The 17455-nt window shown below is 47.1% G+C and overlaps 1 protein-coding gene across 2 annotated transcripts in view; it reads left to right on the top strand.

Annotated features, from left to right (window-relative positions):
- KIAA0930 (KIAA0930 ortholog) overlaps positions 1 to 17455 on the top strand; it is a 518594-nt gene that overhangs the window by 411844 nt on the left and 89295 nt on the right. For both annotated transcript variants that reach the window (XM_085652434.1, XM_085652436.1), the window contains one exon: positions 12672 to 12866. In XM_085652434.1, coding sequence (XP_085508560.1) covers positions 12672 to 12866 — 195 coding nt within the window. The remainder of the gene's footprint in view (positions 1 to 12671; positions 12867 to 17455) is intronic.

The following is a 17455-nucleotide window of genomic DNA, read 5'->3' on the forward strand; positions in this document are numbered from 1 at the left end:
GGGGTAATTTGTATTCTGTCTTTTGGGAAGGGCCCCACGACTCACCTGCATGCAGCATTTTTTAAAAATATTTATATTTCACATGGTTGTTTCTTCTTGCACATTCTTCATCTTCAAAAATTTCCAAAACACCAGTTTAGATCTGGAAAACTTGGTCAGCAGTTGGAAGTAGGGAGAGCCTCAATGTCTCCAGTTGTGTAGCTCCCCTAGGATTACCTAAAGTAACTTCACAGCTCTAATAAAACCTTACGCCCTATGCATCTGTTGCATAAGGAGAAACAGTGTAGTTTAGCTGGCTCCCTGACTCTCCGCTCCGGTGCCTTTATAGAGAGGTTCTCAAGGTTATTGCAGATACCTTTCACCATGGTTTTAGACCCTAAGTAGTTAGCCTCATTTTTAGAGATATTCAACATCATGGCATCACGTTATGCTCCAACCTCTAGCCCTACTTTGAATGCCAGAGCAACCAGAGAATTTGAACTCAACCCTGCTTCCATGCTGGTCATTCGATTTCAGAACTGGTGCTGGGTAAGGTGAAGCCGTCGTATCAATTTTCATTTGGTGACTTCTGGCACTTGCTAATACGTATAGAGGTGTCCCATCTGACATTAGCCTCTAACATGTCTTGCAAGCACTTCTGGAGGTGCTTGAACCTTTTAAAATGCAATGAGCAAACACACAGAAGAAGGTTCTAGCATTTTACTCAATTGTACCTCGTCTCTTGAATGTAAATAAAATGTAAATGTGAAGTATTTGTATAGCGCACAGCTACCCTGAGGCTTCCCGGCGCTTGTACTCATACCGCAGTGGAACCCTTCCTGGTATTTCCTGTGAGATGTCCACTCCTGGGTACCCCAAGGTGAAAGCCAGGCATCCTTAGCGCTGTGGGGGCCGTTGTGGAGATTAAGCAAGCTATTGCCCAGAGTTGCAGCGTGGGACCCATGATTAGAATAGGCACCGAGGCGAGAATTAACAGGTCCGATGGAAATTGAATCCAATACCCGCCGAGGTGGGGGATTGAACTCTGGTCCCGGCCCAGAACTCTGCATCAGAGTCTGCCGTTCTAACCATTGAGCCACACTTCTCTTGTGGATTTGAACTTCTCACTTTCTAGAGAATTGCCTGCAAGTGACCGCAGACTGGTGGATCCTGCTAATCATGTAATGGGGTTCTCCTACCCTTTCCTCCAGAAGCTGTCCCCGGATCTTGCTGTAGAAACAGACTATTAATTTTTATGTTGCTTGAACATGAAATACCTTGAAAAAACAAGAGACAAGAGGCGTTTGGCAAAACAGGAACAGTTCGTTTAGTTAAAGATTTCCGCCATTAGAACAGTTACAGGCATAGGGTCTGAGGACTGTCAACTTATAATCGATCTGAGATGGGTTTATATACAATTAATTGAATGCCATAAACAGTTTTGGCGATCCTTGTTTGGTAAGGAATGTGAACCGTTGCCTTCGGAGTCATAAATTAATTAATTCGATGGGGAATCCAGGTGGACCTGGACCTTGCATACACATAATGCGGGCCGTGGGTAACCTGTCCAGATGTCCGGCATAGGGAGTGCATGATCACTGCAAGTACTGTGTATGCTGTGTCCTGATTGGCTATATGTGGCATCTGACTTTACAGGGTTTTGGGAGCGTGCGTACCCCTCCAACCATGTGTGCTTTTTGGGGGCCAATCTTCCTGGACCATTGTGGTGTCGCTGCGCTTATCTGTGGAGTTAATCTGGGATTTATTTTTTGTGCGTTTTTCGGCTGGCTACGTGCGCTCCCCTCTTTAGTTCCTCTCGGCCACCCCGTAAGTCTGGAAGCTTTTCTGACTTACATTGTGCATTACGTGCTGTCCCACCTGTGACCTATCAAGCAGCCTAGGACTTGAAGCCTGCCTGAATACATATTTCTTAGTCCAGGTTCACATGGAGTTCACAATGGGCGAATTTGTTAATAAAGATGCGATTTCGTTTTTATATATAAATGTATTGTTCTTTATATCGACATAGACTTTGTCAATATTAACACTTGGATAGCTCTGGCGAGACTGGGTCTTCTATCTCAACAGAGAAGAGGTTTTGCGGCCTAACATGAACATCATGCCATTTGTGTTTCCAAAAAGGTACTCCCCAGACAGAGGGTAGCCCTTAGATGGTGTAACTGAGTTGAAACTTGTGGCTACAGGCTATATATAACCACATTCAGTTATGCCTCCTTTTGTAAGCCATTTTGTCCCTTACTATTCTGGTCGCGATGTTACTGTGTATTCAGTTTAGATTCTACCCGTGCGTTGATTAAAAGTTCCTTTTATTGTGCATAAAATAAACGATTAAGCACATCCCAGATCCACCTTTTAGCATTCCCTGAAGCAGGAGTCACTCTTCAGGGTCCTGCTGGTACTTTGATTTCTAAAGGGCTTTCAAAGTGTCTTCTCTGTCCAGATTTACAGTGGTACACAGAGTGCATTGTGGGGATGGGAAAGTGACAGTTGTAGTGCCATCAGGATAAACACTAAACCCTGTCCTGGGTTAATATATGTTCGAGGCATATGAGCTGCAGATTATACACTGTGCATAGATCGCCATCTGGTGTTGGGCCCGGATGTTTGCAGTTTGTTTTTCTTCTTGGAAAGTCTTTGGAAGTCACGAGGTCGGTGACTCCTCCCTTGGTTCGTATTGCGTATGGGCTTCGGCTCCATCCTCAGATTGTTTTTTTCCGCCATCGGGCTCGGATGTAATACTTCGCGCTCCGGTTCCGAACTTTTCCAGTTCAACGATCGACGCAAAATCCTCGCTCATCGACATCCTTCAGATAATAAATCATCTTAATCACCTTCTTCGATTCTGGTCGTCGACGGCGGCCTTCGGGCCTATTCCGGCTCCGGTCTCGGCTGATGGAAAGAACTCCCTTCAAGAAGTACCCTCGATGTGGGTCCAAGTTTCCCCACACCGATCTTCATGAGGTGTGCAACCTCTGCCTCTCCCCTGAGCACGAGGCCCGAGACTGTCCCGCCTGCAAGTCTTTTCGCTCTAAAAAGACTATTCGAGATCGACGGGCTAGACTCAACATGGCGCACTCCTCGACCTCCGCTCCAGTCGACATCTTCGGGGATGACGTCGAAGCTCCGGGACAGCAGAACGGCGAAGAAGAGGACGACGACCTCGTAAGTGCTTCCGAGGCCGACGCCTCCCACACCCACGCCGATACCCAAAAAGGCTTCGGTCACACCTTCGCCTTCCGGCCTAGGCAAGACCGAGGATACTGCTTCTCACACCCCACCTTCGGGCCCGGTAAAGAAGCCTGTTAAGCCTTCCGGCAGCTCGGGCTCAAGCCAGCCGACCAGCGGTACCGAAAAACACCCTTCGGCACCGAAGAAAAGATCGGCCTCCACCTCCACACCGAATCCAGCACCAAAGCCTTCGGTGTCGAACCCTGCCCTTCCGGTGCCGACCAAACATCACAAGGCCCTCGGCACCGACACTCCCGTGCCGAAGCCTTCTTCGGCACCGACCAAAAAATCGGAGGTCCCAAAGAAGCACGGCTTAGACAAACCTAAAAAGCCGTCGGCCCCGAAAACTTCGCGCCGACCGAACAACCAGTGTCGCAAGAACCTTTTCCACCGGATCCTCTCCAAAAGACACTCACCAAGGATCCAAAAACTGGACATTTGACATTGTCTTCAAAAAAGAGACACTTGGACAAACCGGCTCCACCTCCACCTCCAAAGAGAAAAGACACTGCTACCTCCCCTTTCAGAGGGCCTTCCCCACCTCCTCCACGCTCTCCACCCCTGCCTCATCGTTCCCCAACCTTGTCTCCTGTCCCAGATGATTTAGGAGACCCTTATTATGATCCAGCAGATGTGCCACAAGACCCCACCCCTACTGGATCTCCAGACCCATGGGACGACTATAACAATCCGGACATCCCAGATGTCCCACAGGATGACCTTTACCCATCTAGGCCATCCCCACCTGAAGATTCGTTAGGCTTTCACCACCTACTACAAAGGGCGGCACACTACCACGGGGTGGAGTTACATACTGACCCAGTGGAGGAAGATTTTCTCCTAGACACCTTCGATGATGCACATAGGTCTACTGCCATTCTACCTATGTTAAAGGGAGTAATTAAATGTGCACCGGAGGTTTTTAAAGACCCAGTCAGGGCCAGGGTACTAAACCCCCGTATAGAGAAAAAATACAAAGCCGCCCCCACAGACCGTTTATACATTAAAGGCCCTGCACCATTGGATTCCCTAGTGGTATCTACAGCTAGGAAGCGCTCAAATTCTCAGGAGTCAGGCGAAGCACCACCACCTGACAAAGAGTCCAAGCTCCTAGACGCGTCAGGGAAGCGCACTGCGTCACAAGCCGCCAATATATGGCGTATCGCCAACACGCAAGCGGTATTGGCCAGATACGACAGGGAGCATTATGATGAGTTAGAGACCATCATGCACCATCTCCCTGAAAAATACAGGAATAGGGCTAATGAACTGATCCAAGAGGGAAAAACAATAACTAATACCTCTATACGCTGTGCCCTAGATGCAGCAGATACAGCCTCCAGGGCCATAAACACCAGTGTCCTTCTCCGTCGCCATGCCTGGCTCAGAGTTTCAGGTTTTAAACCTGAGGTACAAGCCTCTATATTGAATCACCCATTCGACCAAGATCATCTATTTGGCCCAAAAGTTGAGGAAGCCCTCGAAAAGATGAAAAAAGATACTGATACAGCGAAATCCATGGGAGCCCTACAGTCACACACTCCTAGGCGCTCTTTTCGCCGCTCTTCCTTTCGGGGCACAGGCAGGGGCTACTCCTCAGATAGTGCATCCACGTCATACAAATCCCCTCCCCAATCTACCTTCACAAAAGGTTATCAAAGAGGCGGATACAGAGGCAATAATAATAAGGGCAGAGGCAAGACAAATACCGCCCGCTCTGCCAGACCGCCTACCAATGACTTTCCCCCGCTCCCTCCAGACCATTCCACTCCGGTCGGGGACAGAATACAACATTTCCTTCACGTCTGGGAGACAATCACCTCAGACAGATGGGTGACCCAAATTATTCATTCAGGATATTGCCTAGAATTAACATCTACCCCCCCAAACATTCCACCCAGGCAACGCCTGGGTGGAATGTTTGGGGGAGTCTCAAGAACATGCCACGTTACTAAAACAGGAGGTAATCTCCCTCCTGCAAAAACAAGCCATAGAGCAGGTCCCCATCAATCAACAAAATTTAGGGGTCTACTCCCTGTACTTTCTGATTCCAAAGAGAGACGAGACTCTACGACCTATCCTAGATCTCAGACCTCTAAATACTTACATACATTCAGACCATTTTCACATGGTAACCCTTCAACAGGTTCTTCCACTCCTCTCCCAGAACGACTTTCTCACCACTCTGGACTTGAAAGACGCATACTTTCACATCCCAGTACACCATGCTCACAGAAAGTACCTCAGATTTGTAGTGGACGGGCAACACTACCAGTTCAAGGTGCTCCCGTTCGGGGTAACAACAGCACCAAGGGTATTCACCAAGTGCCTAGCAGTAGTGGCGGCACACCTCAGAAGACAGCACATTCACGTCTTCCCGTATTTGGACGACTGGCTAATAAAAGCCACGTCCTACGAACAATGTGTGCAACACACCGCCGCTACAATCCAACTACTTCACCAGCTAGGTTTCACGGTGAACCACCAAAAGTCCCACCTGGTACCATCACACACAAAACAATACCTCGGTGCCACCATAGACACCTCAAAAGCCATAGCCTATCCCAATCCTGCCAGGATTGCAAATATACAGGCTCTGCGTCAAAAATTCATATTTCAACACTCTCTCCCAGCAAAGGTGTTTATGCAACTGATAGGGATGATGGCCTCTTGCATTTTCATAGTGCCCCATGCAAGACTCCAGATGCGTCCACTCCAAGAGTGTTTAGCGCGCCAGTGGAACCAGGCCCAAGGACAATTGACAGATCTGGTGTTGGTGGACGGTCGCACCCATCGCTCTCTGCAGTGGTGGAACACCACAAACCTTTCCAGAGGTCCACCGTTCCTGGACCCCGTTCCACAAATAATCCTAACAGACGCATCGCTCTCCGGCTGGGGAGCTCATCTGTTACATCTCACAGTACAGGGCACATGGACGCCGCAACAGAAGTTACTCCACATCAACCATCTGGAGTTACTGGCAATCTTCCTGGCCCTAGAATCCTTCCAGACGCAGATTTCAGGCAAGGCAGTCCTCATTCGCACAGACAACATGACTGCCATGTACTACATTCAAAAACAGGGGGGCACACACTCGCCACAGCTCTCTCAATTAGCACAGAGCATATGGAGATGTGCAATTCCACAGAAAATCTTTCTCCTGGCCCAACACGTCCCAGGAGTCCAAAACACCGTGGCAGATCTGCTCAGCAGACAAACGCAACAGATTCACGAATGAGAACTTCAGCCACAGGTTCTTCACCCGTTCTTTCAGAAGTGGGGGCATCCACACATAGACCTATTCGCCCCCCACGAAAACACAAAATGCCCAAGCTTCGCCGCCAGATATCCACACCTATTGTCCAAAGGCAATGAGATATGGATGAACTGGTCAAACAAATTTGCATACGCTTTTCCACCTCTCCCACTAATTCCATTAGTGGTGCGAAAGCTACAACAGCATTCCCTAACACTGATCCTAGTAGCTCCAACATGGGCCAGACAACCGTGGTACACCACACTGCTGGAACTCTCGGTAGTACCACACCAAAAGCTGCACCTCTCACCATGCCTCCTAACCCAGAACCATGGAGAGATCAGGCACCCGGACCCAGCTCAGCTCAACCTTGCGATCTGGCTCCTGAGGTCCTAGAATTCGGATACCTTAACCTTCCCCCTGATTGCATGAATATTATCAGGGAAGCTAGACGCCCTACTACTAGGGCATGCTATGCTGCAAAGTGGAAAAGATTTGTTGTTTACTGCCACAACAACACAATCAACCTTCTAAATGTGTCCATACAGCACATCATATGTTACTTGCTCCATCTACAAAGGTGTAACCTAGCATATACATCCATTAGGTTACACCTCGCAGCAATTGCTGCTTACTTACAGAACAGGCAGCACCTATCACTTTTCAGGGTGCCTGCCATGAAGGCCTTTATGGAAGGCCTCAAAAGAGTAATTCCACCCAGAGTACTACCCTCACCTGTCTGGAACTTGAATATAGTTCTCACAAGGCTAATGGGACCCCCTTTCGAACCATTACATAAATGTGAGCTGCAATTTCTCACATGGAAAACAGCATTTCTAGTGGCCATCACTTCCCTTAGAAGGGTTAGTGAAATACAAGCACTCACTATACAGGAACCTTTTCTCCAAATGCATCAGAACAAGGTTGTACTCCGTACCAACCCAAAATTTCTACCCAAAGTTATTTCTCCCTTCCATCTAAAACAGTCGGTAGAATTACCAGTCTTTTTCTCACAACCTCAAACCGTTGCGGAAAGGGCTTTACACACACTGGATGTTAAAAGGGCCTTACTTTACTACATCCAAAGAACACAACCTTTCAGAAAAACCAAACAGCAATTTGTCTCTTTCTCTCCACCACATAAAGGCAACCCTATTTCTAAATCAGGGGTAGCTAGGTGGATTGTAAAATGCATACAGATTTGCTACCACAAAGCAAAATGAACGCTATCTGTTCCCCCTAAAGCCCACTCTACAAGGAAGATAGGGGCTTCTATGGCTTTTCTAGGAAACATACCACTAGATGACATCTGCAAAGCAGCGACATGGTCAACACCGCACACTTTCACAAAACATTACTGTGTAGATGTGCAAACTAAGCAACAAGCTAGTGTGGGCCAGGCTGTACTAAAAACACTGTTCCAAACAACTGCAACGGATGCCGGTGGTCGCCGCTAGGGTTGGGTACTGCTATATAGTCTATGCACAGTGTATAATCTGCAGCTCATATGCCTCGAACGGAATATGCTACTTACCAGTATGCATCTGTTCTTGGCATGTAGAGCTGCAGATCTATACACGCCCACCCGCCTCCCCGGCTACCTGTATCCGTTCCAGTCTATCTTATTTAGATACAACACACATGGGTTTCTTTACTGTTATTACTACACTCCATCTTTCCCTGCTGGCGAAAAACAATCTGAGGATGGAGCCGAAGCCCATGCGCAATACGAACCAAGGGAGGAGTCACCGACCTCGTGACTTCCAAAGACTTTCCAAGGGGAAAAACAAACTGCAAACATCCGGGCCCAACACCAGATGGCGATCTATGCACAGTGTATAGATCTGCAGCTCTACATGCCAAGAACAGATGCATACTGGTAAGTAGCATATTCCTTATAATTACTGAAATGGAAGGTGTGATTCTATGTAGAGATTAGTTAGCCTCATCATAAAACTGATACCTAAGAGGAACTTGATGGAATTGACAGAAACTGAAAGGCCAGGCAGAATGCTGACAGCTAATATTTTATGCAAGCAAAAGCCTAGTCATGCATTTCAGCCAAGGCAACCCTCTGGGGTTGAGGTGCAGGAGGAGGTGGAAGTAGGGTGTTAAAGTTCACCAAGGAGGAAGACTATATTGGTGATTATCCTCTCTCTTGACAACAGTGTTTCCAAACAGCCTGACATAGTGAAACACAGTTTCAGTGGAATTTAGGTGGTCTTTGAAGCTAGAGTTTCATTATTTATAATGCTTAAAATAAATAATTCCTATATTTAGCAAACATCTGTTTTTTAGTCTTTGATATGTTTACCCATGGGGAGCCTCATACATTGTACATGGGTTTCAGTGTACCTAAATTTGGTTTGACTTGATTCTGTCCACCATATGATAGTTGTATAAATAGTATTGTCTGAACTGTCTGGAAGACTTGCAATATCCCACAAGGCGCTTTTCTCGCCCCTTAGTTTCAGCATCTGCAAGGAGCTATTGGGTAGCCTGCTGGAGAGTCCTGATGCCTCTTTCCACCAGTTGGCAGATGACACTCAAATGTCATCTAAGATCGATCGAAATCCACAGTAAATACAGAGTCTTGAGATTCATCATGCACTTCCAGCTAAACCTCACTTCGCACATTAATCTAATAATCTATACCAGCCAGGTCCCAATAGCATCTACTAAGAGAGACGAAAGACATTAAACCTATCTCAGACTTCAAGACTGTGTTATGTGCCTTGGTAAATTCTTTCAGTCTTTTATGACTTTCTTTCTCTAATATGGATCTATTAAAAGCCACAGTAGTGTATGTCTGTTGTGTTGTGTTTAAAATCGATTAAGTATGACGTTACACTCCTTACGTAAAAAACTTTACTGTCTTGAATACAGTTTAAGGTGAGATAGATAATCTTCAAACCCTTCCATAACTTTACACAACTTTTTGCAGCCGAGAAACTGAAAATGTCCTTCCTTTGGGGTGTTAGAGGGAGCAGTGATAACTTAAGAGGCAAATTCATATTTAGATTAAAAACTCAAAAGCTCAAAATCTAGAAAGCATTTACTGATTCATGTATCACTAGAGAACCAACACTCCTGGGTCACTGATCATGTTTAACTAAGGAACCAATAGTCCTGGGTCACTGATCCATGTGTAACTAGAGAACCAACACGTCTGGATAACTGATTCATTCATGTGTAACTAGAGAACCAACACTCCTGGTCACTGATTCATTCATGTATAACTAGGGAACCAATACTCCTGGGTCACTGGTTCATGTATAACTAGGGAACCAACACTCCCAGGTCACTGATTCATGTACTACTAGAAAACCAACACTCCCTGGGTCACTGATACATGTACTACTAGAGAACCAACACTCCAGGGTCACTGGTTCATGTATTACTGGAAAACCAACACTCCTGGTTCACTGATTCATGCATTACTAAAGAACCAACACTCCTGGGTCACTGATTCATGTGCAACTAGAGAACCAACACTCCTGGGTCACTTATTCATGTGTAACTAGGGAAGCAGCACTCCTGTGTCCTTGTTTCATGTGTGACTAGAGAACCAACACTCCTGGGTCACTGATTCATGTATAACTAGAGAACCAATACTCCTGGGTCACTGATTCGTGTACTACTAGAGAACCAACACTCCTTGGTCACGGATTTGTGTGTAACTACAGAACCAACACTCCTGGGTTATTGATTCATGTGTAACTAGAGAACCAACAATCCTGGGTCACTGATTCACGTGTAGCTAGAGAACCAACACTCATGGGTCACTGATTCATGTACTACTAGAGAACCAACACTCCTGGGTCACCGATTCGTGTACTACTTGAGAACCAACACTCCTGGGTCACTGATTCATGTATAACTAGACAACCAACACTCCTGGGTCACCGATTCATGTGTAACTAAAGCAGGAACACTCCTGGGTCACTGATTCATGTGTAACTAGGGAACCAACCCTCCTGGGCCACTGATTCATGTGTACTACTAGAGGACCAACACTCCTGGGTCACTGATTCATGTGCAACTAGAGCACCAACACTCCTGGGTCACATTATTCATGTGTAACTAGGGAACCAACCCTCCTGGGTCACTGATTCATGTGTAACTAGGGAACCAAGCTCCTGGGTCACTAATTTGCGTACTTCTAGAGGACCAACACTCCTGGGTCACTGATTAATTTACTACTAGAGAACCAACACCCATGGGGCACTGATTCATGTGTAACTAGAGAACCAACACTCCTGGGTCACTGATTTGTGTACTACTAGAGAACCAACAATCCTGGGTCAATGATTCATTCACTACTAGGGGACCAACACTCCTGGGTCACTGATTCATATACTACTAGAGAACCAACACTCATGGGTCACTAATTTCTGTAGTACTAGAGAACCAACACTCCTGGGTCCCTGATTCATGTACTACTAGAGAACCAACACTCCTGGTCACTGATTCATGTGTAACTAGGGAACCGACACGCCTGGGTCACTGATTTGTGTACTTCTAGAGGACCAACACTCCTGGGTCACTGATTCACGTACAACTAGGGAACCAACATGCCTGGTTCACGGATTCATTCATGTATAACTAGGCAACCAACACTCCTGGGTCATTGAATCATGCACTACTAGAGAATTAACACTCCTGGGTCACTGATTCATGCGCAACTAGAGAATTAACACTCCTAGGTCACTGATTCATGTGTAGCTAGGGAACCAGCACTCTTGGGTCACTAATTTGTGTGCAACTAGAGCACAAACACTCCTGGGTCACTGATTCATGTGTACTACTAGAGGACCAACACTCTAGGGTCACTGATTCGTGTACTACTAGAGGACCAACACTCCTGGGTCACTGATTCATGTACAACTAGGGAACCAACACTCCTGGGTCACTGATTCATGTGCAACTAGAGCACCAACACTCCTGGGTCACTGATTCATGTGTAACTAGGGAACCAACCCTCCTGGGTCACTGATTCATGTGTAAATAGAGAACCAACACTCCTGGGTCACTTATTTGTGTACTACTAGGGGACCAACACTCCTGGGTCAATGATTCATTCATGTATAACTAGATAACCAACACTCCTGGATCACTGATTAATGTACTACTAGAGGACCAACACTCCTGGGTCACTGATTCGTGTACTACTAGAGAACCAACACTCATGGGTCACTGATTCATATACTACTAGAGAACCAACATTCCTGGGTCACTGGTTCGTGTACTACTAGAGAACCAGCACTCCTGGGTTCCTGATTCATGTACTACTAGAGAACCAACACTCCTGGGTCACTGATTCATGTGTAACTAGGGAACCAACATGCCTGGGTCACTGTATTTTGTACTACGAAAGGACCAACAATCCTGGGTCACTGATTCATTCATGTACTACCAGGGAACCAACACTCCTGGGTCACTGATTAATTTACTACTAGAGAACCAACACTCATGGGCCACTGATTCATATACTACTAGAGAACCTACACTCCTGGGTCCCTGATTTGTGTACTACTAGAGGACCAACACTCCTTGGTCACTGATTCATGTACAAGTAGGGAACCAACATGCCCGGTCCACTGATTCATTCATGTATAACTAGGCAACCAACACTCCTGTGTCATTGAATCATGTACTACTAGAGAACCAACACTCTTGGGTCACTGATTTTTGTACTACTAGTGAACCAACACTCCTGGGTCACTGATTCATGTGTAACTAGGGAACCAGCACTCCTAGGTCACGGATTCATGTGTAGCTAGGGAACCAACACTCCCTGGGTCACTGATTCATGTACTACTAGAGGACCAACACTCGCGCCCGGGCACTGCTTTGTGTATTACTAGAAAACCAGTACTCCTGGGTCACTGATTCATGTGTAACTAGAGAACCAACACCCCTTGGTCACTGGTTCATGTGTAACTAGGTAATCAACACTCCTGGGTCACTGGTTCATGTGTAACTAGGGAACCAACACTCCTAGGTCACGCAGTCATGTGTAACTAGAGAACCAACACTCATCGCCACTTATTCATGTTCGACTGAAAGACTGATACTCTTGGTCACTGATTCCCGAGCCACATTCCGCAAGAGAATAGAACTAAATGTTTGACACGTGGAAGATTAGTGTGCAACTGAGCTAACATGTTGTCTCATGTTTTCACAGGTCAGTGTTGCTGCCAAAATGGCTCAAAAAATGTCATTTGGGTTTTATAAATACAACACCATGGAGTTTGTGCGAATGAAGGGTCCCCAGGGGAAGGGCCATGCAGAAATGGCAGTGAGTCGAGTTTCAACGGGCGACACCTCCCCCTATGGAACGGAGGACGATTCCTACCCCGGGTCTCCTGTGCATGAAAGGGTAAGTAGAAAGATGGGCTCCAAACACACCTAAAAAATAATGCTGCTTATTGGGGTATCTTTCTGGTCAATGGGGCCCTGTTTCTGTCAGAGGCTGTTAATGATGTCTGTGGAGTCAGTAATGACGGGGTGTAGGCATCCGATAAATCTCTGCAGAAAAGTGACTCGTAGCATTATTCAATAAGCAGTGCCACAAAATGCTCAGATTGGCCTGTGTTCGTCAGTACTGAAAAGCTGCAACAAAAATAATGTGCACACACTCCCCTCCCCCCCCCCCCCCATAAAACTATTCAGGTAAATGACATATCCGTGTCTGCCGAAAAATTTAAATAAATATATATATATATATATATATTTTTAATGTATAAAATACCTTTCCCCTAAAACTACTAAGGTGTATGACATATCAGGTTCTTCCGAAAAATTAAAATATATATATATTTAATTTGGTTTTTTTAAATGTATAAAATACCATTCACACAAGAAAGAGTTACCATGCCAGTGTCAAAGGTACCCAACAGAAAATATTTTGTAGTTCGCAAGTAGTTGTCATGCAAAAAATAGGACCATGCCGCAGTCACCATCTTCACCCAGTAGACAAAACTCCTGCTACGTCACAGGGGAGCTCTTCATTACACAATATCATTCAAGACGAGAAGACTGAACTGCCGAAAATTGTTTCTCAGCCTATATGATGACCGATATTTTGTGTTTTTGTTGTTGTTTTTATTTACAATAAAATGAACAATTCACAGGTACAAATGCCACATTTGACTAGCTTGCAATATAATCTGTGGTACTGAAACTAGAACACTGATATGCAAGGGGAACACCAGAATACAGACTACACACGCGGTGAATTACGGTTCGGTGTTGTCCCGGAGAACGCTCTAATTTCGGAGTCAGCCGTTGGCGTAGTTTCCCACAGATAAGTGTTTGTACATGTGAACTGGAGATGATTTATTGCCCGGTGCGATCAGAGGCAAATCACTTGGTCTGTCTGTGCTTCGGGTGAGTGATTGGCCGCACTTGACTTGCTCGGCTTTATTTCATTTAATTGATTCCAGGCCTTATGGTTTATCCTTCTTACTCTCCATATATGGTCGTCATCACGTGTTTGATTTATCGCATAACTTGTCTGAAAAGCTGGCCTGGTTCTTCTGAAACGAGCGGAGCGCGAGACCTCTATTCCACAATGCCTGTCGAGGGTCCCGTTCCATACCTCACTAACTCCAGCGTCCCGGACCCGCCCCCACAGACGTTTTTACCCGAGTGCTCAGCAATTCCTGAGCGGCAAGGTGCAGCACTCCGCTAAAAAAAACAGTGACTTTAATTTAAAAACATCAAGTGAATAGCCGTTGCCTTTCATTCTTTCGCTGCTTCTGCCATTTCTCATTGTAACCCCCCCCTTACAAACACCCAGTGCTTTAAATGGGAAAAAATAAGTGCAGGTACTCACATGGTCCGTGACTGGCTACCCTCCCCTCCCAGCTTCCCACACCACACCTGGTGTGGGAAGCTGGGAGGATTGACATCAGCAAGTTGTCTTTGGAAGGCGGGGGGTCAGGGACCCCCCGGCCGTATTTATTATACAAAAACAATAAAGGATGAAATATCAACATTACATCAATATGTTAAGAAACGCAAAATTCATCACATTAGATCTACAGTATTGAAGACAAATATCAAAGGCTAACCTTAACAAAAGTCTAATACAGCGTGTTTCCGTTCCGAATCTAACATCCTGCCTGAATTTTGCATTCTAACATTTCTGGCCCGACGGCAAGGTCGCTAACCGGTGTCAAGTCCTACTAGCCACGCCCTTACCTACAGGTGCGCATGCGCGACAGGGGACCGCCTACCCCGTCGGCATCGTGAACTCCATTTAACCAACAAGGAGGGCCCTTACACTCTGCGTCATTTGCTGACGTCATGATGTATGTGCGGGGTGGCTACCAGCCTAAGGAAAGCGTGACTCCCTCCCCCGCATCTTTAGCAGCTAGCGGATATTCCTGCCCCTGAAGTTCTAGGAGGGACCAGTGGCCCCTCCCCCTGGGCCGCCCCCTCCGTGGATGGTGACGCCCCCCCTAGGACCTTAAATTGCTGCTCACCGATCATGACCTTACTGCCTGACCAACCCTAATAAATACGACGATGAACCTAAGGAAAAAAGGGAAAAGAACTCGCTAAAGGACAACTACACTAAACTAAAACCAGACCATAGTAATACAAGGCATGCTGTACTAATGGGAAAAAGGCATAAATACACACAATATTACACTTTTAAGGATGACATAATCACAGCTATAACGGGGAAAAAGGCCTAAGTACACACATCATCTATATTTGATCACGACCAATCACCGCTAAAACGGAAAAAAGGGACTAAATTCAGATCTGTCACAGAGAAAAAGGGGGCCTATGTACAACCATACAATCACGTCGACCTCCTACACATGTAACGGGAAAAAGGCCTAAGTCAAACTTACATAGTACCACCGACTAGCATTGTTTAGTACCTTGTTTTTAGGGCTGGTGGGTGGGGAAAATTGAACGCCGCGAGCGTGGGGGCACACGAGGTATGCGGGGAGCGAACCAGGGGCAAGAGGGCGCCCAGCTCGCTCCCCGGGCCTCTTATGGGACTGTGCCACCAGGGGGTCGCCGGCCCAGCCGTCCCGCCCCCTGGCCGACCCGCCCCCCTGCCCCGGAAGCTGTACAGCTGCTTCCGGGTCACGGGGGAGGCATCAGCCTATCGGTGGTGGGGGCGCGCCGCGCGCGTCATAGACCTGCGACGCACCCCCACCACCGAGAGGCCGGGGGAGGGGGGGCGTCGCACCGCCATGTGGGCGGGAGGGCCGAGCGGCCCCCCCTTTACATTACATTGAGGTAGGGGTGTGGCTAGTGGGCGGGGTTAGAGGCGGAGTGAGACATGATACAAAAACACTTCTATTGAGTATTTATGTTGTCCTTGCATTGTCCTGGATAGTGGTCTCAAACTTTCCATTGTGCAGAGTAACAACTAAAACCCTGAATGAGCCAAGCCATCAACCCTACTATTACCACTTTCAGGCTAATAATCCAATGTGCTCTAGGACGAGAGAGACTGGCATTTACACCTGTTGCAGGACAGAACAAATCATGTGAGAAATGTATCAACCCAAACAAAATGTGTTAACTCGTTATACAAAATGAAGGTGAACTACCAAATGTTCATGTTTTCTTGTTTTGTAATATTTGCAGCTTCTTAATATCATAGTATTTCTAATGTTCCTACTTGCTTGCATCTGGTGCAATCCTTATATATACAAGAGTGCACACACACAAGCATTCAACGCATTTCTTTTCAAACACCTCCTGATTCTGTTCCTCTCAAACACACACTTTCTGTTTTCACATCTCTAAGCTCGAGATCCTGCCCGCACTCACCTCTCTCCGGTTTGTAGCTAATTCTGTCCCATTCTCATTACCCCAATTGTATCCTATCACTCTCTGTCTCATCACTCTATGTCTAATCTGCCCTCTTCGCGCCTCTCTACCTCTTTCCATAACCGTCTGGATGTCTTCCATTTCTCTCTCTGCGCTTACTCCTTCTGCCTCTCTACCTTTGCCTACTTTAAACTCTGCTCTTCCCCCCTCACTCTGCACCTTCATTCGCCCCCATTTTCCATCCTCTCCTTTCGGCAGATGGCCCCACGGCCGCAGACCCTGCAGTGGCAGACAGTGAGCACTGCAGGGTCCCAAGCACATGCAGAGTCCAGCAGGGTAGAGGGCAGTGGAAGAACAATACTGGCCTCCAATGGGACCTCCCCCACCTCACCTGAGCCCCAGGAGGCTGCTTAAGTCATCTTCACCACCTCATCCCCGCCCATCATGGACCTAATGTCCCAGCTGGCGGTGCGAATGGCAGTCAGACTCCAGTGGCAGGCCAAGGGGTGAAAATGGACCTTTGCGCCTGCGTGCCTCCACCGACCCAGCATGATGCCTGGCAGGGGGGTGATGAGGACAAGGAGAGGCTAGGGAGCAAAGACCCTCTTGCCCCTGAGGCGCAGGCCTCCAATAGGCCGTTCAAGCCCCATCGGGCTGCTTGCCACAGCCGAATAATACATATGGCGACGTCCAACATGCTGCCAAACAAACGGCACGCAGCTGGCCCTCGGGCACCAGACCAGTGCCCACCTTATTAATGCGACCCTGAGTACCGGTACTCTGCTTGACAGTGGAGAAGTGCCGGTACTCGGCTCGGTAAATTTAAGAAGTGCCGGTACTCAGTACCGGTGAGTACCGGCCCATTTAAAGCACTGCAAACACCCCCATGTTCCCACCCTTCCTCGTGCCTCGTTACCCAATCACATCCTGGTTTTCATTGACTGGATTGTAGTCAGTCTACAGTAAGGTCCTATATACCTAACTGTATCCTTTGACCTGTAACTCTCCCTGTTACTTCTCGTCACTCGTCGTTATCGCCCGCCCACTGACTCTGCCCCCAGTTCTCTGTCTCAGTCACTCTATATTAAGTCTCTCGGTGTCTCCCTGCCCATCCGCTGCCATCTCCTGTCTCTCACAAGGAGTTCACGGCTGTTTCCTCGTTGA

This window comes from Triturus cristatus, chromosome 4_1 (genome assembly GCF_964204655.1).
Source record: "Triturus cristatus chromosome 4_1, aTriCri1.1, whole genome shotgun sequence".
Classification (NCBI taxonomy): domain Eukaryota; kingdom Metazoa; phylum Chordata; class Amphibia; order Caudata; family Salamandridae; genus Triturus; species Triturus cristatus.